General features: G+C 45.5%; 1 protein-coding gene across 1 annotated transcript; it reads right to left on the bottom strand.

Moving 5' to 3' along the window:
• Nucleotides 1-1,422: 1,422 nt before the first annotated feature.
• On the bottom strand, nt 1,423-23,879 carry chst1 (carbohydrate (keratan sulfate Gal-6) sulfotransferase 1). The gene is made up of 2 exons (XM_063063129.1): nt 23,723-23,879; nt 1,423-6,756 (listed from the first exon to the last, which is right to left on the bottom strand). Exon 2 carries the CDS (start codon nt 6,734-6,736, stop codon nt 5,390-5,392), a length of 1,347 nt encoding a protein of 448 aa, XP_062919199.1. The 5' UTR covers nt 6,737-6,756; nt 23,723-23,879; the 3' UTR covers nt 1,423-5,389.
• Between the last annotated feature and the right edge of the window lie 469 nt (nt 23,880-24,348).

The following is a 24,348-nucleotide window of genomic DNA, read 5'->3' as shown; positions in this document are numbered from 1 at the left end:
TGTACCAACCACTCTCTGAGTAAAAAACCTTCCTCTAATATCCCCCTTGAACTTCCCACCCCTTACCTTAAAGCCATGTCCTCTTGTATTGAACAGTGGTGCCCTGGGGAAGAGGCGCTGGCTATCCACTCTATCTATTCCTCTCATTATCTTGTATACCTCTATCATGTCTCCTCTCATCCTCCTCCTCTCCAAAGAGTAAAGCCCTAGCTCCCTTAATCTCTGATCATAACGCATACTTTCTAAATCAGGCAGCATCCTGGTAAATCTCCTCTGTACCCTTTCCAATGCTTCCACATCCTTCCTATAGTGAGGTGACCAGAACTGAACACAGTACTCCAAGTGTGGCCTAACCAGAGTTTTATAGAGCTGCATCATTACATCGTGACTCTTAAACTCTATCCCTCAACTTATGAAAGCTAACACCCCATAAGCTTTCTTAACTACCCTATCCACCTGTGAGGCAACTTTCAGGGATCTGTGGACATATACCCCAAGATCCCTCTGCTCCTCTACACTACCAAGTATCCTACCATTTACTTTGTACTCTGCCTTGGAGTTTGTCCTTCCAAGGTGTACCACCTCACACTTCTCCAGGTTGAACTCCATCTGCCACTTCTCAGCCCACTCCTGCATCCTTTCAATGCTCTCTGCAATCTTTGACAATCCTCCACACTATCTACAACACCACCAACCTTTGTGTCATCTGCAAACTTGCCAACCCACCCTTCTACCTCCACATCCAGGTCGTTAATAAAAATCACGAAAAGTAGAGGTCCCAGAACAGATCTTTGTGGGACACCACTTGTCACAATCCTCCAATCTGAATGTACTCCCTCCACCACCACCCTCTGCCTTCTGCAGGCAAGCCAATTCTGAATCCACCTGGCCAAACTTCCCTGGATCCCATGCCTTCTAACTTTCTGAATAAGCCTACTGTGTGGTATCTGTGGAGACTGAACCTGTTAAAAGATTTGGGTCAAGTGATGCCCTGATGTATGGTCTCGAACTGAAACATCAGCTGTCCATCTGCCTCCAGGGATGCAGTTAGACCCACTGACTTCCTACAACAGTTAGTTTTAGTGCTAAAGGTTTAGGCCTATGAAGTTCTAGCAAGCAAAACAAATCTTTGTATGCATTTGATTAATTTTGAGAGTCTGGCAATCAGCAATTCCAAGTGAAACTTTATTTTTGTCTCTTTCTATTGGAATGTGGAAGGTAATCATTCTCCAGCACCATTTTCTCCACTCCGTGAACCAGGATGGCATTGGACACTGGAGCAAGCTGGAAGGGTAAGCTTTGGGAAGACAGTAAGTCACAGGAGGGTATGTATGCAGAGTGACTAGACAAGCACTGGCATTGAACAAAATATCACACTAGCTCCACGGAGGAATTTGTATTTGTTCCAGTTGGTTGTATGAATAAATTCCAGCATGTAAGTACACGGATGAGAAATGTACACGTACAGAATGTGTAAAATACAGAGTACACAAGACTTTATTTTGGAATTGATTTTCCATTCACAATAACCTACTCTGGAATCCAAAGCAACGTAAGTGACATACATTCAAGACGAGTTTCTCAGCTTTCCTCAGCTGGATAGATTTTAACCCTTTTAGTGTCAAGGAACATTGTCATACTCCAAAGCATATAGGCAATGCAATAAGGTCTAAATTATATTTCTGGAGGTGAACATTAGGAAATATGGACTAACTTTCTTTACCGCCGAGCTTCCAAGCACCCTGGCTAGCAAATTCCAGCTCCTAACGCAAGAAACATAGAATTATAGAAACTTGCATTAATATAGCATCTGTTGTATCACAAAATACATTGCAGCCAATGAAATACTTCAAAAATGTAGTCATTGTGATTTATTTCTGTGTTTATTTCGGGATTAAGCACGGTAACAGGCCCTTCTGGCTCAACAAGCCTGTGCTGCCCAATTAATCCCAAGTGACCAATTAACCTACTGATCTGGTACGTCTTTGGAATGTGAGACTAAACTGGAGCAGCCAGAAAAAAAAACTGATGCAGTCATGAGTAGAACATACAAAAACTCCTCCTGGACAGCAGCAGGAATTGAACCTGGTTTTGCTGGGGACTGTAAAGTGTCACGCTACTGTCCTGCCCCATGAAAGATCACTGAAATGCCATGATAATGATTGGATAATACTTGTATTGATAATTGAAGGGTAACTATTGGGAAGAACTTTTTATCTGTTTGAAATATTGATCCTCTGTTTAATTTTGCCTTGGGAAGATGGCACTCACATAGGACAACAGTCTGTCCGAGCTGCTCTGAGTACGCCCCCAATTTTCTGCTCACACTATGGACTGGAACGTGAACGCTCAACTTCTGATACAAAGGTGAAGGTACTACATTTTGGAAGTAGAGCACAGTCTATTCAGAGCTGGTGTTCACAGGTTGCTTTCTTCAGGCAACTGCTTTTAAATAAATATTTTATACTTTACACGCAGGTTTTCAAACTCAGAAACCACAGGATATTCTAGTCCATCTCTGCCATCCAAACATACCTTCCAGTCATCCATTTTCAGTATAAATATCAGTAGGTGTTCCGTTATTGGCACATTATTTCTGTGGCTATTCACCAGTTAAAAACACATGCTGTCTCATTCATTTGTGGATTAGGCACCATTTTTCAGAAGCTCAGGGTAAATTCTCCAGGAGGTGTGTGGAGGGAGGCAGCAAAATTTGAACACAATGCTTTGAAAACTTTCAGACTCGAATCAACTGGAACAATTGCCAGTTATGACATGAGATCACAAAGACCTCGGCTTGCGCTTCGCTTGTCCAGTGTTGTCAAGTAGAAACTGACGGCGGCCACAAGGATAAATACCTACGCTAGCAACAAGCAACGTGCTTGAGAAACTCAGCAGGTCAGGCAAATTGACACTTGATCTTTTGGGTCAAGTACCTTCATCTGGACTGGTTCCAGCAACCGCAGTCAGTCACTTATGTCTCCAATACAGGAACTAATTGTCTTCAGAGTCATATATTTAAATACACACCACACACACGCACGCACGCACACAGAGGTCTATGCAACTCACAGATGTTTGACAAATCTCCAGCTCCTGTCAGTGACGAATGTGAAGCATTCACAATGATGAAGTTACACTTGCACACTTTGTTTTTGTATCTTACTTTTTTTTACCAACAAGGCACAGAAAAATTATCAAAATATGCATGCATACCCCATGCAAAGGAACACTGAGACGGCATGCACTGATGGTGTCAGTTGCTCATTTGTTATTGACTAATCTAATACAACATTCCACTTATCTGTATGGTCAATCAGCCACATGCGGCAAATGGATAACATACTTGACAGACACATAAAAAAAAGATTCTGCAGATGCCAGAAATCCAGAATCCACACTCACACACATACACATGTTGGAGAAACTCAGCAGGTCAGGCAGCATCTATGGGGAGAAATAAACAGTCCACGTTTGGGCTGAGACATTTCATCCCGAGGAAGAGACTTGGCATGAAACATTGACTGCTTATTCCTCTCCACAGATGTTGCTTGACCTGCTGATCTCCTCCAGCATGTTGTGTGCTAACATACTTGACAACACTGGCCAAATCTGTGGTTTCCCCTCTCTTAACATTATTTAAAATGAATGGTTGGTTCTTCAGCAGAGTCCCCCAGGCACAATTACTCGAACTATTTGTTTGGCACAAACTCTAATACAATGTACAAAATAATTGACCAAAACCTAGAGAGCATTGCAGGGGTTGGGGGTTAGAAATCTGAGAAACTTCCTGGTGTATTAAAAATAGTTCAATGTTGATTTCTTCAAGATCATCTGACAGTTTAGAAAGATACAATGCATTTAAAAATATTCAAATATTTCACATTTTTAATAAACACATTCACCCACATTAAAAAGTCGGGATATTTTGTAAAATTGTTGGAACTTTCACCATGTCCAAGAAGCTCTCTGGAAATCTCCCATGACTCCACAACTTACTTCTATCAGCAGGAATAATTTGAAAGTTTGTGTGCCTGTTAGGGTTGCCAACTGTACTGATCATTTTGGCGTCTGCATGGATTAATCTTCAGAATGTAGCTGTAGGCAAGTCATGGAGAAAATCAAAGCAAGACTGAAATATTTCTTGTCCCCAATTCTTTGCAAACATTGCTATTTATTTATTGATTTACACAATGTTATCATCACTGATAAAAACAATGCAAATTCCTAATTGATGGAATGAACACCAGTCCTGCAGTGCTCTAGGAGAGAAAGTTTTATGACTGAGAATCGGTGATAATGAAGGAACACTGATATATTTCCAGTTTAGGATCACGTACGTCACAGAGGGCAGCCTGGAGGGAAACATGTAGTTGGTGGTCCGGTATCCCAGTGCATCTTTTCTCCTTCTTCAGGGACTCTGCAGATTGTGGGTTTGGGAAACGCTGTGAAAATAGGCATGGAGTGATACCGAATGGAATAAAGGCCCTGCGTGATAACTGCACTTTGTCAGTTGTCCGCACTGCACCCGTGTCCCGCAGTGATGAAGGCATGAATATTGACAGTGGAATCTAGATAGTCATAGTACACATATTGCAAATGGGAAAGGAAAGTCTGCATGATTGTAGTCAAGAATTATCAGACAATGCAGATGAATCATTTGGTGAGGTGATCCATAGTAGTGAGAAGTGATCAATGCCCCTAAAGATACATTCAACAGAAGTTAGGGTAGAGAAAGGAAACATGCCCTTTGGCACAACTCCTCCATGCTGGCAAAGGTGACAACCATAGCTAGTCCCAATTGCCCAAATTTGGCCCATATCTCTCTAACCTTTCCTATCTGTACACATTTCCAAATAGAATCATGGAATATTCTATATTCTATATATGGAATATTCCAATAGCATGGAAGTAATCGCTTGAGTCCACCTGGTCCATACTGATCCAAGATATCTATCTAAGCTGGTCCTATATGGCCCACATCCCACGAAACATTTCATCTTCATGCACCTGTTCAACTGCCCTTCATGTACCTGCCTCAAACACCTCCTCTGGCAGCTCGTTCCATCTTCTGGGTGAAAATATTGCCCCTTGGGTTCCTCGAAAACCTTTCCCCCTTCGCCCTAAAACCCATGCCTTCTAATCCTTGGTTCCCCAACATCAGGGAAAACGTCATCGAAATGTCGTTGTGGTACCAGCCAGGACCCGCTCATCTGGCAGCAAATTCCATATAGTTTGCACCCTCTGAGTGGCAACCCTGCTCGTGTGTGTCTGCCTGTGCGTACGGGGAACCTTACCCAACAATGTAAGAACATTTCATATATATTTATATATTATATATAGAATAGATATCAAAAATATATCACCAAATGGCACAAACTATTCCTGATTACAAATAGGGCAGAAAGGTCCTATCTTCAGCCAGACTTACGGAGACGTTTCGGAGCTCTTCCACCGAGCTGACCATCCTGTAGCCCAGCTGCACCAGGGTCAGGTTGCAGATGTCCTGCACCAGCTCCACCATGTCGAAGGTGAGCTTGAGCCTCCATCCCTCGGCGGTGGCGGCTGAGTCTCTCACTGTGGCGTACTTGTGGTTGCCTGAGGCGCCGGCGCCCCTCGTGTTGTTGAGGATCCACCTCCTCACGCTGGCGTCGAGCGAGGCGCCGAGGAAGCGGTAGATCTCCTGCGCCTTCTCCTCGGGCCGCCTGGCCAGGTCCTCGTAGCGGACCAGCATGTAGCGGCCCTTCAGCCAGTGGGGCCGGGCCAGGCCGGTGGCGGCCGAGCGAAGCAGGTCGCTGCACGTGGCGCTGAGGTGCGAGGCGTCCAGGTTGTAGGGCCTGCGGCCGCTGTTCCGCCACACCTTCCAGGCGCGGAAGCTGTCGGGGAAGGTGTCGATGCGCGAAGCCAGGATGGCGCGGGGGTCGCGCACCAGCTGGATCACCTTCATATTGAGGCGCGGGTCCTCGAGCAGCGCACGCACGTCGCCCACCTCGGGCACGCGCACCGTCTTGATGGCGATGTGGTGACGGCGGCGGCAGACGCCCGACGCCAGCGTCAGGTTGAGGGCACCACAGTGGCGCACACACTCGCCCTCCTCCCAGCGCTCGCTGGCTGCCGCCGCCTTGTCCCGCTCCCCGCCCTCGGGCTGCCCGTCCGTTGGCCACGCGGCACACACAGGCGGTGAGCACAGCGCCTTGCTGGCGCCGCGGCGGAACAGGCGCTGGGTGCTGTGCTGCTCGGGCGCCGGGCGGATGTAGGCCTCCAGGTCGTGCAGGCGGCAGCTGAAGAGGCCTCGCAGCAGGTCGCGGTAGGCGCCGAGAAGCAGGCGGCGGCCGTCGATGGGCGGCCGCACCCGCAGGCTGGTGTTGATCAGGCTCGTCTGCACGTGGTAGAGCGGCTCGAACAGGTAGAAGATGTCTGAGTGCTGGTTCAGCAGCTGTCCGATGAAGGAGGAGCCGCTGCGGGTGGTGGCCAGCACCAGGATGTGGCTGGCCGGATGTCTCCTTGCGCCGCCGCTGTCCTCCTCCTCCTCCTCCTCCCCATCCCCCAGCCTCGGCTGGCAGGAGGCGCCCGTCCCCGGCTCGCAGCCGCCCCGCTGCTTGGCCACCCGGCAGATGGCGAAAGGCTTGGCGATGAAGGTGCGGATGGCCGTGTACTGCACGGCCAGCGAGGCGGCCACCAGCAGCAGCACCGCCTTCCAGGAGCACTGCATAGCCACGGGTTTGGCTCTGCTCATTCGGTGTCCAGCGCTGCTCCCTGCAACGACATAAAACCCAGAGCAAGTCACCACATGGGACCAAGGACACTCGTCCTATACTCTGCCAGAGGGTGGGGTTAAGGAGAGGAATTTGAGCCTGTTCTATCACTCATGGACATCACAGCTTATCCGACGGTTACCATCAACTAATCTGATTTTGGCCTCAGCTCCACACTTAACCCAAACTCATAAGGAAAAGGAGCAGGGAGAGGCGGCTTGGCCCCCTAAGGCTAGCCTACCATTTGTGGCTAAAGGGATGGTTAGGTTTCATTGGCACCTTGACTAATCTGAAGAAAGGAGAATTCAGGCACTGGAAAATGGAGTAGCAAGCAACCTGCTGGAGGAGTTCAATGGGTCAAGCAGCATCTTTGAGGGGAAAGGAAGTAATGACATTTCAGTTTCAGTACCCTGCATTAGTGCAGATGCTGAGTTCCTTCAGTGTTGGCGCGTGGCCATGTGGTTAAGGCATTCATCTAGTGATCTGAAGGTCGCTAGTTGGAGCCTCAGCTGAGGCAGCGTGTTGTGTCCTTGAGCAAGGCACTTAACCACACATTGCTCTGTGACGACACCGGTGCCAAGCTGTATCGGCCCTAGTGCCCTTCCCTTGGACAACATCGGTGGCGTGTAGAGGGGAGACTTGCAGCATGGGCCGCTGCTGGTCTTCCATACAACCTTGCCCAGGCCTGCGCCCTAGGAATCTTCCAAGGTGCAAATCCATGGTCTCGCGAGACTAACGGATGCCTATAAAAAAAGAGTTCCTTCATCAGATTGGCTAATCCAATGTTGGCTTCAGATCCACAGTTCCCTGTAACCTTTGAACCCATAAGAAACAAGAGTAGGTCAGTCAGCCCTTTAAACTTGTAATACCATTCCTTGACATCAAGGCTGATCTGATCGTAGGCTCAGCTCCAGAGGTATATACAACCCTTGAGTTATAGAGCCATAGAGCATGGAACCAGATCCCTTGGCCCAATTTGTCTCTGGCAACCAAGTTATCTACTTGAGCCAGTCCCATCTTGCCCAGTATGACCCAAGCCCACCCCAACCTTTCCTATCCATGTTCCCACTTAAGTTTCTTTTAAAAGTCATAATTATATCTTCCTCTGCTAATTTGGATATACCCACTATCCTCCGGAAACTATTGCCCCTCCGAGCCCTCTTAATTTGTTCTGCTTTCACTTGAGGATATGTCCTCCCTTTACAGACTTGCTATCCTTGACTTCCCCATAGTCCAAGAATCTGTTCAACCCTGACTTCATTGCGTTCAGTGCCACAACTGACTAGGGCAGAAAGTTCCAAACTTTCACACGCCTCTGGGAGAGGAAATCCCTTCTTGGCTCATTCACGAGGAACTGATTCTTTATCTAAGGACCCCTCTCCCTGGCTCTGTACTCTTTCCACTAGGAAAACTATCTACCTTGCCTAGAAACCCTCATAACTTTATATATTTCAATAACGCCATCTCTATCTCTATGGACTCACATGAGCACGTGGCAAAATAAAATATATTAAAACAATGTCTTCATTTTAAGACAAGGGATTCTGCAGAATCTGGATATCTACAGAAGTGCACACAAAATGCTGGAGGAACTCAGCAGATCAGGCAGCATCAATGGAGAGAATAAAGAGTTGACATTTTGAGCTGAGAGTATTGATGAAGGTTCTCAGCCCGAAATGTTGTCTGTTTATTCCTCTGCAGAGTGGCTACCAGACCTGCTAGGTGCCCCCAGCAGTTTTGTGTGTTACTCTTCAAGTTAACCCTCTTTTGTTGAACACAGAGAAGGCATGGTCAAGTACACTATCCAATCAGATCACAGCTCCTGCACCTCAACCCTACTCCATTCCTCTGATTCCCTTAGTTTGTTTAGTATAATTAGCCTGGCTGTCAAATGTTTGACTTAAACATTTATCCACAGAAAAAGTAAAACACTGCAGTATGTTGGCCAACTGGGCAAGTTTACCCTGAAAAATTTACTCCTCGGAAGTCGGATTTTCCAGCAAATTTTGCCCGGTGGAGTGAAATCGGCTTGTATTGGATTGATAACGAGGATCGGTCTTCAGTCAACTGTCAGTCTTCAGTCAGCCGTTCAAAGTTGTTAACGTGGATTTGGCAGTGGTAATGATAGTGAGACTATCAGTGTTCACAATTATTACTCCATAAAACTGACATCAACTTTAGAATTTTCTTGCACGTGTGGTTTACCACAGAATTATTCAAGTTGCTGTCGGCAGTCCAGAGCTCCTGGACAGTGTTCTAGTGGTGTTGAAATTAACATGGGGATCAACAAGAGAACATACAACTGAGCTAATGGCTTACAAAAATTGAAGACCACACCAACTAGGAGGAGGTGCACTCGTCTCCCCATGATAATCGAAGTTTGAGTGGAAGAATAGCTGTGAGAGACCCAAGCAGCAGATTTTAAATAGATTGACTATTTACAAAGATTTCTTAAAACCTCTCATACATTGGATAGGCATATGGATGTGAGGATGATGGAGAGGTATGGACATGGTGTAGGTTGGAGGAATTAGAACATAGAGCACAGAACAGACATCTACAGCACATTACAGGCCCTTCAGACCACAATCTTGTGCTGACCATGTAACCTACTCTAAAAACTGCCTGGAATTTCCCTAGTCCGTAGCCCTTTATTTTTCTAAGCTCCATGTTCCTATCTAAGAGGCTCTTAAAAGACCCTATTGTATCTGCCTCCGCCACCGTCGCTGGCAGCGTATCCCATGAACCCACCACTCTCTGGGTGAAAAACTTACCCCTGACATCCCCTTGGTACCTATTTCCAAGCACCTTAAAACTATGCCCCCTCGTTTTAGCTATTTCAGGCCTTGCTATCCACATGATCAATGCCTCTCATCATCTTATACACCTTCTCATCCTCTGTCGCTCCAAGGAGAAAAAGCCAAGTTCACTCAAGCTATTTTCATAAGGCATGCTTTCCAATCCTGGCAACATCCTTGTACATCTCCTCTGCACTCTCTCTATAGTATCCACATCCTTCCTGGAGTGAGCTGACCAGAACTGAACACAATACTCCAAGTGGGGTCTAACCAAGGTCTTATATACGTAGCTGTAAAATCACCTCAGGGCTCTTGAACTCAGTCCCACGGTTGATGAATGCCAACACACCATACGCCTTCCTAACAACACTGTCAACTGGACAACGGCTTTGAGTGTCCTATGGACATGGACCCTAAAGATCTCTCTGATCCTCCACACTGCCAAGAGCCTTACCATTAATATTATATTCTACCTTCATATTCAACCTTCCCAAATGAACCACTTCACACTTATCTGGGTTGAACTCCATCTGACATTTCTCAGCCCAGTTCTGCATCCTATCGATGTCCTGACAACCCTCCGGACTATCCACAACAACCCCAACCGTTGTGTCTTCAGCAAACTTGCTACCCCCCCTTCTTCATCCAGGTCATTTATAAAAATTCACAAAGTTGGGGGCGGGGCGAAATCCCAGAACAGATCCCAGCGGATCGCCACTGATCACTGACCTCCATGCAGAATATGAACCATCCCCACCCACCCTTTGCCTTCTGTGGGCAAGCCAATTCTAGATCCACAAAGCAAGGTTGCCTTGGAGCCTTGCATGTGTTATTTTTTTTTGCTGTTTTTTGTTTGATTTTCAGTTTAGATAGTTGTGGGCTGAAGGGCCTGCTCCTGTGCTGTACTCTTCTCTGTTTTATGTTCTCACAGGTGACTTGATAAATTTAAAAGATTAAAAATATTTCCAAGAATTTGTTCAAAATATCTACAGTGATATGTAATTCAGATTTTTGTTTAAAATTTCTAACTTTCTAGAACTATTTAGAAGTTTCTGAGGATGGGTCACCTCTCAACTCTAGGAGGTGTCAGCTTTCATGATTTTATGAGCTAATCTATTTTTGACTGTCCCAGCTAATGTAACTTGTCAGAGCTGAAGGCACTCCCACGAAAACTCTTTCAGTGTTTTTGCACACGTTCTTGGCGGGAGCACTGCTGTGGGAAATCTCTGCTGAGGTCAGTGGTAAGCAGTGTTGGCTGGCTGCTGACTTCAACATCTGGGCTGTACATCTGGCCAAATCTAGCTGGAGAAATAACAGTGCAAGTTCACAGTGCACGGCAATATTACTCCACATATTGGCCATAAACACAAGAGATTCTGCTGATGCTGGAAATCCAGAGTATCACACACAAAATGCTGGAGGAACTCCGCAGCTTGGGCAGCATCTATGGAGAAAATAGATCATCGATGTTTTGGGCCGCGGTTCTAGAAGAAAGGGGGAGGGGAAGGAGTACGAGCTGCAAGACGAAAGGCAGAGCCAGGTGATGGGGAAGATAGGCGGGTGGGGAGTGGGGATGAAGTAAGAAGCCGTGAGGTGATTGGTGGAAAAGGTAAAGGGCTGAAGAAGAAGAAATCTGATAGGAGAGGAGACTGGATCATGGGAGAAAGGGCAGGAGGGGCACCAGAGTGGGGGTAATACTCAGCTGAGGGGAAGAGAAGGGCTAAAACCAGGGCCAGAAGGGAGAATGGAAAAGCAGAGAAGGGAGGAGGGGAGAAATTACCGAAAATTGGAGAAACCGATGTTCGGTGTTATGGAATTAAAGGAGATTGCCGACTTAGGGTGTTAACTGCTGTTCAATGTATGCACAAATTCTGATGAATCTTGGGAATAAACTACTACTTTCAGATGGGTGGTTACAACTGGCTAATTTTTGCAAATTTGGGAGGATGCAGTAAATGTTGAACCATTTGATCATGCCCAGCTCTGGCTCATTCTTTACACGATGACTTGGTCTTTAACCCCTTTGTTCTCAATGGACGATCAAGTTGCCCCTCACATTTTCAGGTTATATTACGGGAAGTAATTCTTAGGATACTGCCACTGAGGGACAGGCTAGTGTTTATTGACCGCTTCCCGTTGCCCTTACAGTGTTTTAAGCTTGCAACAGAGCAGCTGCGTCAACTCTGCAAAGCAGTTGCTTGATTTAGACCTGACAACAAAGAAAGAACATCAATGTACATCCAGATTGTTGTTGTCTCTGGCTGGGTGAGCAGGGACTCAGCTGGTAGCACTCTTAGCTCTAAAAACCAGAGGGTCCAAATCATGCTTCTGCACAGAAATTCAGGCTGATCATGAGCGAGTGCTACATCCCCTCGTCCTTCAGAGCTTTTGCTATTAAAGGTGCGAGGGGAACGATCTAAAAAGATCCCGAAGGGCAACTTTCAAGCAGACAGTGGTGAGTATGTGGAATGAGCTGCCAGAGGAAGTGGCTGAGGCGGGTACAATAGAATCTAAGGAGGACTTGGCCGGGCATGTGGAAGGGTGGCAGCCTGGAGGGGTATGGGCCAGATGCGGGATGTGGTCAGCTAGATGGACGTGGTCAGTGTGGACTTGTTGGGCCAAGGGGCCTGTAGCTAGCTGTGCTGTACTGCTCTCGTGACTCTGTCACATTATTACATTCGAATGGAGATGAGGAGGAATTTCTTTAGACAGGGAGTGGTGAATCCGTGGAATTCACTGCCACAGACAGCTGTGGAGGCCAAACCTTTGGGTACGTTGGGACAGGCTGGAAGGCATAGGCAGTGCTGTGGCTCTGTTGCTAAGAGATGGAATTCTTTAGTAAGAGGTGACATAGGGTCAGAGAATGTTGAATCTTTGTTGGTGGAGTTAGGAAACTGCAAGGGTAAAAATCCATTCTGGGAATCATATATAGGTCTCCAAATAGTAGCCAAGATGTGGGGTTGAGATTCCAAAGGGAGCTGGAAAAACGCATGTAATAAAGGTAATGAGGGATTTCAATATGCAAGGGGATTGGGAAAATCAGATTGGTGTCGGATCACAAGAGAGGGAATTTGTTGAAAGCCTACAAGATGGCTTTTTAGAGCAACTTGTGTTTGAGCCTACTTGGGGAAAGGAAATCTTAGATTGAGTGTTGTGTAATAGCCTAAATCTTATTAGGGAGCTTAACATAAAGGAACTCTTAGGAGGTAGTGATCAAAACATGATTGAATTCATACTGCAATTTGAGAGGGAGAAGCCTAACTCACATGTATCAGTATTGCAATGGAATAAAGGGAATAACAGAGGCCTGAGTGAGGAGCTTGCCCCGATAGATTGGAGGAGGATACTGGCAGGGATAATGACAGAGCAGAGACGGCTGAATTTTCTGGGGATAGTTCACAAAGCACAGGATAGGTAAGCCTCTCAGAGGAAGAAGTTCTCAAATGGCAAGGGTAGGCAACCATGGTTGTCAAAGGAAGATAAGTCTGCATAAAAACCCAAGGAAGGGGCATATAAGGTAACAAAAGTGAGTGGGATGTTGGATGATCGGGAAGCTTTTAAAATTCAACAGAAGGAAACTAAAAAAGCTATAGGAAGGGAAAAGATGAAAAATACGGGCAGACTAACTGATAATATAGAGCAGGATACCAAAAGTTTTTCAGTTATATAATGAGTAAAAGGAATGTGAGAGTTGATATTGGATCACTGGAAAATGATGCTGGTGAGGAAGTAATGGTGGCAAATGAACTTAATGGGTATTTTGCGTTTGTCTTCACTGTAGAAGGCATTAGTAGTGTGCCAGAAGTCCGTGAGTGTCAGGGAGCAGGAGTGAGTGCTATTGCTATTACAAAGGAAAACGTGCCAGGCAAACTCAAAGGTCTAAGGGTGGATAAGTCACCTGGACCAGATGGACTATATCCCAGAGTCCTGAGAGAGGTTACTGAAGAGATAGTGGATGCATTGGTCATGATTGTTCAAGAATCACTTGATTCTGGCGTGGTCCTAGAGGACCATTGCAAATGTCACTCCACTTAAGAAGGGAGGAAGGCAAAAGAGAGGAAATTATAGGCCAGTTAGCCTAATCTCAGTGGTTAGGAAAGTGTTGGAGTCTATTATTTAGGATGGGATTTCGAGGTACTTAGAGACTAATGATAAAGAAAGTCAAAGTCAGCATGGCTTCCGTCAAGGAAAATCGTGCCTGACAAATCTGTCAGAGTTCTTCGAGGAAGTAACAAGCAGGGTGGACAGAGCAAAGTCAGTGGAAATCATTTACTTGGATTTCCAGAAGGCATTTGATAAGGTGCCACATATGAGGTTGCTTAACAAGATAACTTTCTATGGCATTACAGGAAAGATACTGGCATGGGTAGTGGAATGGCTGACAGGCAGGAGGCAATGAGTGGGAATGAAAAGGGCCATTTCTAGTTGGCTGCCAGAGACTAGTGGTGTTCCTCAGGAGTCAGTATTGGGACTGCAACTTTTCACATTGTTTGTCAGTGATTTAGATAATGGGATTGATGGCTTTGTGGCAAAGTTTATGGATGGTACGATGGTAGGTAGAGGAATAGGTAGTGCTGAGGAAGCAATATGATTGCAGCAGGACATAGACAAATTGGAAGAATGGATAATCTCTAAAGTTTTAAGAATCAATTTACAACCTAACAAATTGACAGTTTTGTTTGGTATAATTCCTCAACATATTCACAGTATTTCTATATCTGACCAACATGTAATTGCATTTGTCACATTACTGGCTAGAAGGGCTATTTTATCAAAATGGAAAGATGCCTCTGCTCCCACTTTGATACAATGGTTCTCTCAGGTGATGTTATGTCTTAGTTTGGAAAAAATTAGAAGTCGAACTTTTGATCCTAAATTTGACTTTGAGAAAAGGTGGGGTTCTTTTGCCCGTTATTATCATTTGACTTGAGTTAATTAAGATGGTCCTTTTCTGAAGCTTGGTTATATGGATTTGGTTGGTGGTTTGATATCCTTTTTTATGGAAGCTTGTATGGTGTATAGCTCCGGGTTTGTGCTCCAAATGGGTTTTTTTTTCCTTTTTTCCAGTTATTAGGGGTTTTCTCTGTTTTAGTTAGTAGGGGTTCTTTTTTTCTTTCTTTCCTTTTTTCCATATAAAAAAAGCTTTAATACTTTGTTTTTTGATTATTATTGATATACTGTTCAGCCTGGTTGATAGTTTAACTTTTACTCTACGTATGGATATGTTACCTTGATCATTTTGATGTATTTTTCCCTGTTGTTGATTTTCAATAACAATTAATAAAAAGATTTAAAAAGAAAAGAAAGGAAGAATGGGCAAATAAGTGGCAGATTGGATACAGTGTTGGAAGATGTATGATAATGCATTTTGGTAAAAGGAACAATTATCTAAATGCGGAGAAGGCTCAAACAGCAGAGGTGCAGAGTGACTTGGGAGTCCTTGTGCCAGACTCCTAGATGGTTAATTTACAGTTGAGTCTGTGGTAAAGAAGGCAAACACATTGTTAACATTTATTTCAAGTGGAATAGAATATAAAAGCAAGGAGATAATGCTGAGCCTTTAAAAGACACAGGCCAGGCCGCACTTGGAGTATTGTCAACAGTTTTGGGCCCCGTATCTCAGAAAGTATGTGTGGTCATTGGAGAGGGTCCACAGGAGGTTCACAAAGATGATTCTGGGGCATTTAGCAGTTTCGGGCCTATACTCACTGGAATTTAGAAGAATGCGGGGGGATCTCATTGGAACCTACCGAATGTTTAATGGACTTAATAGGGTGGATGTGGAGAGGATGTTTCCTATGGTGGGTATCCTGAACTAGAGGGCACAGCCTCAAAACTGAGGGGTGACCTTTTAGAACAGACGTAAGGAGGAATTTTTTTAGCCAAAGAGTACTAAGTCTATGGAATGCTCTGCCACGTACTGTGGTGGAGGCCAAGTCCATGGGTCTATTGAATGCGGAAGCTGATTGTTTCCTGATAGGCCAGGCATCGAATGATATGGCGAGAAGACAGGTGTATGGGGTTGAGAGGAATCCGCGATAAGTCATGATAGAACAGCAGAGCAGACTCGGTAAGTTGAGTGGCCCGATTCTGCTTCTACGACTTACGGTCTAGATTTAAAGCAGAGGTGCTCAGGTTCTTTATTAGTCAGGGTGTCAAAGCTTACAGGGGGAAGGCAGGAGAGTGGCATTGCGAGGGAGAGGAAACCAGCCCTGAGAGAATGGGAGAGCAGACTTAACGGCATGAGTGGCCTAATTCTGCTCCTGTGTCAGATGGTCTCACATGGACTGAAAAAGTGATTTGAAGTTTCTAAAAAAAAATGAAATAAGTACCTTCTTTATTTTGCAGGGGAGTGTGTGATGGAATTATGGAATTCTTACACACATACTTCCTTTTGCCTTTACAGGTGTTTATATACATGTCTGTTTGAGTAAACTACATGTGCAAACCACATCTCATCCAATTAAACACCACAGAATTATGTTTTCAGAAAGCTTACGGTACGCTGGGTACAGAGAGGTCGGTGGAGCCCATCATTTAGAACAACTGGGCTGTTTCTTACTGTAGATTGTAATTCTACATAGTAAGAGTCTCTGTGGATGACTTTATAGATTTACCTGTACTGAGCCAAGCTTAAACCAGAGCCAGCAGGGGAGGTCACTGCGCTCTCATGGACTGTGTGAAAATACTGGCAAACGCACTGCATTGATTTCAGAGAGAGTGAAGCAGGCAGGAGGTTTGTTTTAAAATATTTGGAGAGAGAGCATGGTAACAGGCCCTTCTAAAGCAATGAGTCCATGTGACCCAATTGCACCCACGTGACCAATCAGCCTATTAATCTGCCAATCTGCAATATGGCGGGGGGGAACCAGAATGCCTGGAAAAAAGACCCCACATGGTCATGGGGAGAAGGTGCAATGTTACGGACAACGGCAGGACTTGAACCCGGGTCGTTGGCGCTGTAGCCGCGTTACGCTAACCACTACGCCATCGTCCTGCCCCAGGTGGCTGTGTAGAAAGCCTTCTTGCAATAAGCAACCTGTCAGCATTTCAGCTACTTCGAAGAGCTTGCACAAATCAGGGTACGTCTCAGGAGAATCGCTCGTCAGTTATAGAGTTTGTAGATGGGAGGCAATTTTATGTGACTTGTTTGTCAGGAAGTAACTCACAATCAGCAGCACATTCTGTTTGTGTCATAATGGAAAAATAGAAAATTGATCAATTTGGGAATAGTTCAAAGTGAAGAGACTAAAATATCTCAGCAACAAGGGCTGTTTCATACAATAGGGTAGTAATTCGGATTGCACATCACACACTGGGATCGTAGTGCAATTGTATAACACTGTAACAAAAACTGGACTGATATACCACATGATGGGATAGTAACTGGCATTAAAACATCAGCTGGTACAATAAATTATACACCGTGGCTATACCTAAAAATGTCCTTCACACACCAGGACGGTAATTGAGACTATATGTCATGCACTGGGTTTGAAAGTGAGATTACAGATCACAGATTGGGTTAGAATTGAAATGATGCACTCAGACATTTGACAGAGTCGTACATCACCCACTAAGACATTGACTGAGATTGTAAATCATACAGTAGGAAAATGACTGGGATTCTACTCCAGAACACAGAGTAATTGAGATTTCACATCACGGGTTGGGATATTAACTAGGATTACATGTCATACTTCGCAGAGGAACTGGGATTATCTTGGATTATGTGTCAATGACAAGGCTTGTAACTGATGATGTATATCATACTCTGGATGAGCAACCAATATTATACATCTCACCTCAGGGAAATTAATTGAGATTGTACATTTTATGGAGGAACATTAACTGGGATTTAATATCATGTATTGAGTAATAAGAAGAACTATATGTCATCGCTGAAAAAGCACCTGTGATGGCTTCTTATGCAGCTTGGGTCAACAACAAGGCTATTATAACAACACTGGCAGCATGCATCATATGCTGAAACAGTAACTGGGATTTAACATGCCCAGTGGGGCATCTACAATGACACAAAGCAATAATGTATCTCTAGACACTAATAGTACGATAGTTTCTCACAGAAACAGGTTTGCATATTACACACACTATCCCACACTCATGAAGAGTAACTTCAATCTTGGAATAAACTAAAAGGTCAACACAACATTGTGGACCAAAGTGCCTGTACTGTGCTGTAGTGTTCCATGGTCTAGGTTCCACAGGTTCCATATTTTGGGATTGAGTAATCTCGTATAACTCCAGCAGTGCCTCCCAAATGCATGGTCTTTAAAATTTAGAAGAACAAAGCTTCAGGCACTTGGGAACACCACCACCTACAGGTTTATCTCCAACTTGCACATCATTCTGACTTCGAAATACATCACAGTTCCTTCCTGTCACTGGGTCTAAATCCTGGAATATTCTCTCTACCAGAGCTGGCTTTCAGAAAAAGACTTTGAGCTGAGATCCTGATCTTCAGGGGGCATATTAAATCTCCAGGCCCTGTTTCCTGAAGGCCTGTTCAATATTTATCCCTCGTTTGATACCTATACAACAGATGATCCTGTTGGCATTATGTTACTGTTTGCAGGCATTTTGTCTAACTGAACTGGCTGTAACATTACACCAGCAGCATTTAATTGCCTGTGTAATTTGGTTGGAAGCCTTGTGGTTGAAAAAGACACCAACGCACGCCAAACCTTTTTTTTCATTCTCAGTAGCACAGAAGGCAAGTTATAGTAATTGTTATTGAGCGCTCAGGAAACGGACAGTTCTGAAATGGCAGGGGAGTTTGACTGTGGACCTTTGCAAACAGAAATGACAACTAAGACAAGCTACTGTCCATTGCTCAGACCATTATGGTCCGGAAGATGGAACTGAAAGCTTCACTTGCCCCTGATCAGGTCAATGATGTTGACTGCTCAAATTGCTCTCTTTATTCTTTAACGGGGCGGGGTGGGGGACAGGAAAAAGGAAATCATGGGACAGTTAGCCTGACTTCATGAATTGGAAAGATGTTGGAGTCCATTATTATGAATGATGTTTCAGGGTACTTGGAACTGCATAATAAAGTAGGCCAAAGTCATACAAATCTTGCCTGACAAATCTGTTGGAACTCCTTTAAGGAAATAACAGACAAGATAGACAAAGAGGAGTTAGTGAATGGTATCTACTTGGATTTGCAGAAGGCCTTTGACAAGGTGTGGCACATGAGGCTTCTTAAGAAGATAAGAGTCCATGGTATTACAGGAAAGATACTAGCATGGACAGAAAATTGGGAGGAGGCAAAGCATCTATTCTGGTTGGCTGCCAGTGACAAGTAGTTTTCCTCAGGGACTGGTATTGGGACTTCTTTTCACGTTATATGTCAACAATTTGGACGACAGATTTTATGGCTTTTTGATCAAATTTATGGAAGATACGAAGATAGCTGGAGGGACCTGTAGTGTTCAGGAAGCAGGGAATCTGCAGAAGATCTTGGACAGATGTGGCAGATGGAATATAGTATAGGGAAGTGTACAGTCATACACTTTGTTGGAAGGAATAAATGTGTAGACTATTTTCTAAACAGGAAGAAAATTAAAAACTCAGAGGTGCAAAAGGACTTGGGAGTCCTTGTGCAGGAATAATTAAAAGTTAACCTGTAGGATGAGTTGGTAATAAGGAAGGTAAATGCAATGTTAGCATTCATTTCAATAGGACGAGGATATAGGAGCAAGGATGTGATTCTGAGACCTCATCAGACATTGTTCAGACCACGTTTGGAGTATTGTGAGCAGTTCTGGGCCGCATGTCTAACAAAAGATCTGCTGGCATTGGAGAGAGCTCAAAGGAGGTTCACAAGAATGATTCTGGGAATGAAAGGGTTAACATGGAATGAGTGTTTGATGGCTCTGGGCCTGTACTGGCTGGAGTTTAGAAGAACGTGGGGGCGGAGGAGATCTCATTAAAACCTATTGAATATTGAAAGGCCTAACAGAGTTGATGTGCAGAGGATGTTTCCTCTGGTGATAGAGTCTAGGACCAGAGGATACACACTCAAAATTGAAGGATGTCCCTTTGGAACAGAGATGAGGAGGATTTTCTTTAGTGAATCTGTGGAATTCGTTGTCACGGACGGCTGTGGAGGCCAAATGAGGGGGTATACTTACAGCAGAGGTTGATAGGTTCTTAGTTAGTCAGGGTCTCAAATGTTACAGGGAGAAAGCAGGAGTGGGATTGAGGGGGATAATAGATTGGCCAGGATGGAACGGTGACGCAGACTTGATAGGCCAAGTGCCCTAATTCTGCTCCCATACCTTATGATCTTATGCTCCTGGAATGACTTGTCACATGAAAAACTAAGCTGCAAAATTTCACTTGAGAAGAATTTATGTGTCTCCCTCTGGCTGTACCTCACAGTTTTTCTAACTGCAGATCTAGAAGCAAGTTGGAAGTGTGGCTTTGGTCAAGCACACTATGGAACTTCAACTCATTGTCAACCAACAATAGACTGTGATTCCCATGAAAGACACTTAATGCTTATGAATAGTGAAATGCAACTACTAAGACTCTGTACAAAGTCACAGTCGAACTGGATCAAAACTGGTGCTTAAGGAAGGCGAACACAGGAGAAACTTCTTGACTGATGAGAACATGGAATTCACTCCCACATGGTGCGGTTGAAAGGAACAGCATAGATGCATTCAGGGGGATAGTGGACAAGCATATTAAAGGGAAGGGCATGAATAGGATAATGACTTTAAATCTCCCTAGAACTAGGACAGGATTGGATGCCACTCAAACTGTTGTGTCTCACAAAGAGCAAGTATAAATCATAAATTTTGACCAAAGTGTAAAAAGCAGAAATGTTAATACCAGGACTACTGGGACTGTATTACACATGAAACAGGTGATTCTATAGCTCACCTAAATGGAACAGTGGTACCTCTCATTGGAAGGTAATTAGACAGTGGTGGCATCTTGAGACTATCTCAGTCTGCTGGGACTATAAATGTAGCCTACACGTGTAGAACAGAGTCTGTAGCATGTACTGTAGTGTGTACTGTATGGGTCAGTGAGACTGTGGCATGTACTGTATGGGTCAGTGAGACTGAAGCATGTACTGTATGGGTCAGTGAGACTGTGGCATGTACTGTATGGGTCAGTGAGACTGTACCAGGTACTGTATGGGTCAGCCTGTAGTGTGTAATTATTGGGTCAGTGAGACTGTACCAGGTACTGTATGGGTCAGCCTGTAGCATGTATTTATTGGGTCAGTGAGACCGTAGCATGTACTGTATGGGTCAGTGAGACTGTACCAGGTACTGTATGGGTCAGCCTGTAGTGTGTAATTATTGGGTCAGTGAGACTGTAGCATGTATTCTATGGGTCAGCCTGTAGCATGTATTTATTGGGTCAGTGAGACCGTAGCATGTACTGTATGGGTCAGTGAGACTGAAGCATGTACTGTATGGGTCAGATTGTAGCTTGCATTGTATGGGCTAATCAGACTATAGCATGTACTGTATGGATCAGACTGTAGCATGTATTGTATGGGTCAGTGAGACTGCAGCATGTACTGTACAGGTCAGTGAGACTGTAGCTCACAGTGGGACAGTAAGGCTGTACTCTACACATGGACAGGAGAGTGGGACAGTAAGGTTATACCCCACACATGGACGCGACAGTGAGACTACACCTCACAACAGTGCGACAGTATGACTGTACCCCAAACATCGATAGGACAGTGCGATAGTAAGGTTGTGTTCCACACGTGGATGGGACAGTGAGACTGTACCTTACAGGGGAACAATAATGTTGTACCCCACACATAGACAGGTCAGTGAGACTGTACCTCACATTGGGGCAGTATGGTTGTACCCACAAGTGGATGTCAGTGAGGCTGTACCTCACAGTGGGACCATAAGGTTGTAACCACAAGTGGATGTCAGTGAGACTGTACCTCACAGTGGGCCGGTAAAGCTGTACCCCACACGTGGACAGGTCAGTGAGACTGTACCTCACTGGTGGAATAAGGAGACCAAAGCTCACACTGGACAAAAAGACAGTACCTCTCACACGGGTGGTGGACGAAATTGTACCTCAGACGCCTGAAGCTGGGAGTGCAGATAGACGGCGCACCGTTAATGGCTCCAGGTTTAAAGCGCCGGGGTCTGAGAGACTTCCTCTGCAGTAGTGAAACTAAGCCGTTCCCATCGGGCTGCGAAGTCACCCGGGGCATTGCCGAGAATGGATCTCACGCCCGTAAAGCCAGGCTTGTGTCAGTGTGCAATTCCAAACGCAGTTTCCGTCAAAATATTCTGTTTCGGTACAGAATATTCGTCATTCCGTACCGATGCGGCAGCTCATGACAGCAACTCAACAATTCGTAGCAATGCAAAGTGGACCTCAAGATTCCTTGCAATGATTAAAGGCCAGATTATGTTTGAGTGGGACCTGAATCGGCGCGGCGACCGGGGGAGGGGACACGATTGATCCGGGTGCTGGGCAAGGAGTGACCACTTGTTCCCGGGGCTGTAGAGGAAGCCCTCCGCCCCGCCGACGGAGGGCCACCTTCCGCTCACTGAATTAATGCACTTTGAAGTCTCGCTTTGCAAGCAGGACGAGATCTAGACACTGACGGCTCGTCACAATTGCTTCAATAACCACTATTAAAACATCATTCGCCCTAATACAACTCTTCGGGAGCAGGAATTCGGAGGCTTAAATGCAGTTTAAACCAAGGATCACAGACTTCCTATACTTTTTAAATGAAAATCACAATGTTCCCATAAAAGCCGCACTCGCTTGCTTGGACTATCCGGTGAAGTATTCCGTCTAGTGACCCCGGAGCCCCGGAGTGTTTCCGAATATTACGGGAGTGATGAGCGAGATTTAAGTCAATGAAACCTCCAGCAGGCGTTCCAGCGCCCTGGCAGACGCTGCGGCGGCGACTGAAGATTCGCTCCGGGTTTGAAGGAATTTGAGGATTGGATGTGACTGGGATATGGACCGACCCTCGGGTGAGCTGAGAGCTCGCGCTCCGAGTGACAAGTGCAAAACACGCCAGGCGTGTTTCGTGTTTACCCCCGAGCGTCTCCACACACACACACACACACTAATGTAAACCCTACCTTTGTGCAACAATTAACCTGGCACGACTCCGTATGCACCTCCCTGTCTGCAGCTGAGCAGTTTAACGATGTTTATAAAATGTGGGGTTACTCATTTTAGTTTCACTCCTTGGGTTCTGTCGATTCTCATTCGCTTCTCTGGTCGCAGAGTCACTGGGATTGAGTCTTCATTCAAAGGAATGCTAATATGGAAGAGACCACCTCCAACAATCCCATCCTTGGTGTCTGCCTGCCCTGGTAGTCTGTCCGTCTGTCCGTCTCTCGTTGATCCAAAATCTCCCATCACACTTATCCACACAAGCGTCCATTCGTCCCACTAAATTACACATCATCTTTAAATTTATTTCTCCATCTCCAGGGTCTATTCACCTCTCTCCATGTATTTCATCTCTCTCTCTCTCTCTCTCTCTCTCTGTCGCCTCTACATTGTCCAGTAACTTTCAACTCTATATCTCATCTCGATTGCTTTATCTTTCTCGCCGTTTTTCTTTCTTATTGCCCTCTCTCCGTTACTCTCTTTTTCATGCACTCTTCTCTCACTTGCTTTCCCTATTCTTTGCTATCCGTTTCTCAATTTTCTTTCCTCATCTCTCTCTATCGGTTCCTCTCTATTTCTCTCTCTCTCTATCTATCCCCCTTCTCTATTTATTCCTCTCACTCGTCTCTATCACTTTCTCTCTCTCTACCCTTTTCTCTCTCTCTTTATCCCCTCTCTCTACCTCTCTCTCTTCTCTATCCTCTTCTTTCTCTATCTCCCCCCTTCCCTTTCTCTCTCTTTTCCTCTCTTTCTCTCTCTCCCTCTCCGTCTCCACCCTCCCTCTTTCCTTCCACACCCCCTTCTCTCTCTCCCAACTATTATCTCCCACTCTCTCAGTCAGCCTCCCGGGGACTAACTTTCCGTGCTCTCGCTGACCGATGCGGCCGCTCCAGACGGGCCGTGGCCGCCACTGGCTTTCCCAGCCTCTGAATTCAGCGAGAGCCGCCTCGGTCTCGGATCCACTCTGACATTCCAGCCCCGCCGCCGAGAACGGCTCCCCGTGGCCCTTACCTGGCCGGTCCCCGCGCACACGGAGGGGTCCGCTCGGCTGCCTCCCTCCAGCCGCATCCCTCGCAGCCCCGCGGCTGCTCCTCCGCTCGTCCGCCCGGCTAGAGCGGATCCCTCAGCCGGAGCCGCAGCCCCGCTCCCTCTGCGTTTGACAGAGGGAGTGGAATCGCCGACAGCGTGGGCTTTACAAACATCAACCCCCGCCCCCGATACACAGCCCGTTCAAATAAACACAGCCCACTCACACACAAACGTAACGCCACACAGGAACACTCACAGACCACACGCTTACTTTAATATGATGTATACATACTCGTATGTCTGTAGACAGGCACACAGACCACACACTTATCTATGCACACCCTTCATGTATAGTACTGTACTTGCAAACAACCACACACACACATTTAACTATGTATGCACAGTCGCACTTTTCATACACAGACCACAAATTTGTAAGCACCTTCCAAATATATGCAGACTCACCGACCACTTACACTGATCTTTACACATCCTGCATATAAATGCAAACGCATACACAGAGCTGCAACGCTCATCTCTGTATGCACCTAGGCACATTTTAGACAGAAACAGATCACACATTCGTGTATATATGCACACCCTTCATA

The sequence above is a fragment of the Mobula hypostoma genome, chromosome 11 (genome assembly GCF_963921235.1).
Source record: "Mobula hypostoma chromosome 11, sMobHyp1.1, whole genome shotgun sequence".
NCBI classification, from domain to species: domain Eukaryota; kingdom Metazoa; phylum Chordata; class Chondrichthyes; order Myliobatiformes; family Myliobatidae; genus Mobula; species Mobula hypostoma.
Note: the sequence above shows the minus strand (reverse complement) of the source record. Positions and strands in the feature narration are given on the sequence as shown.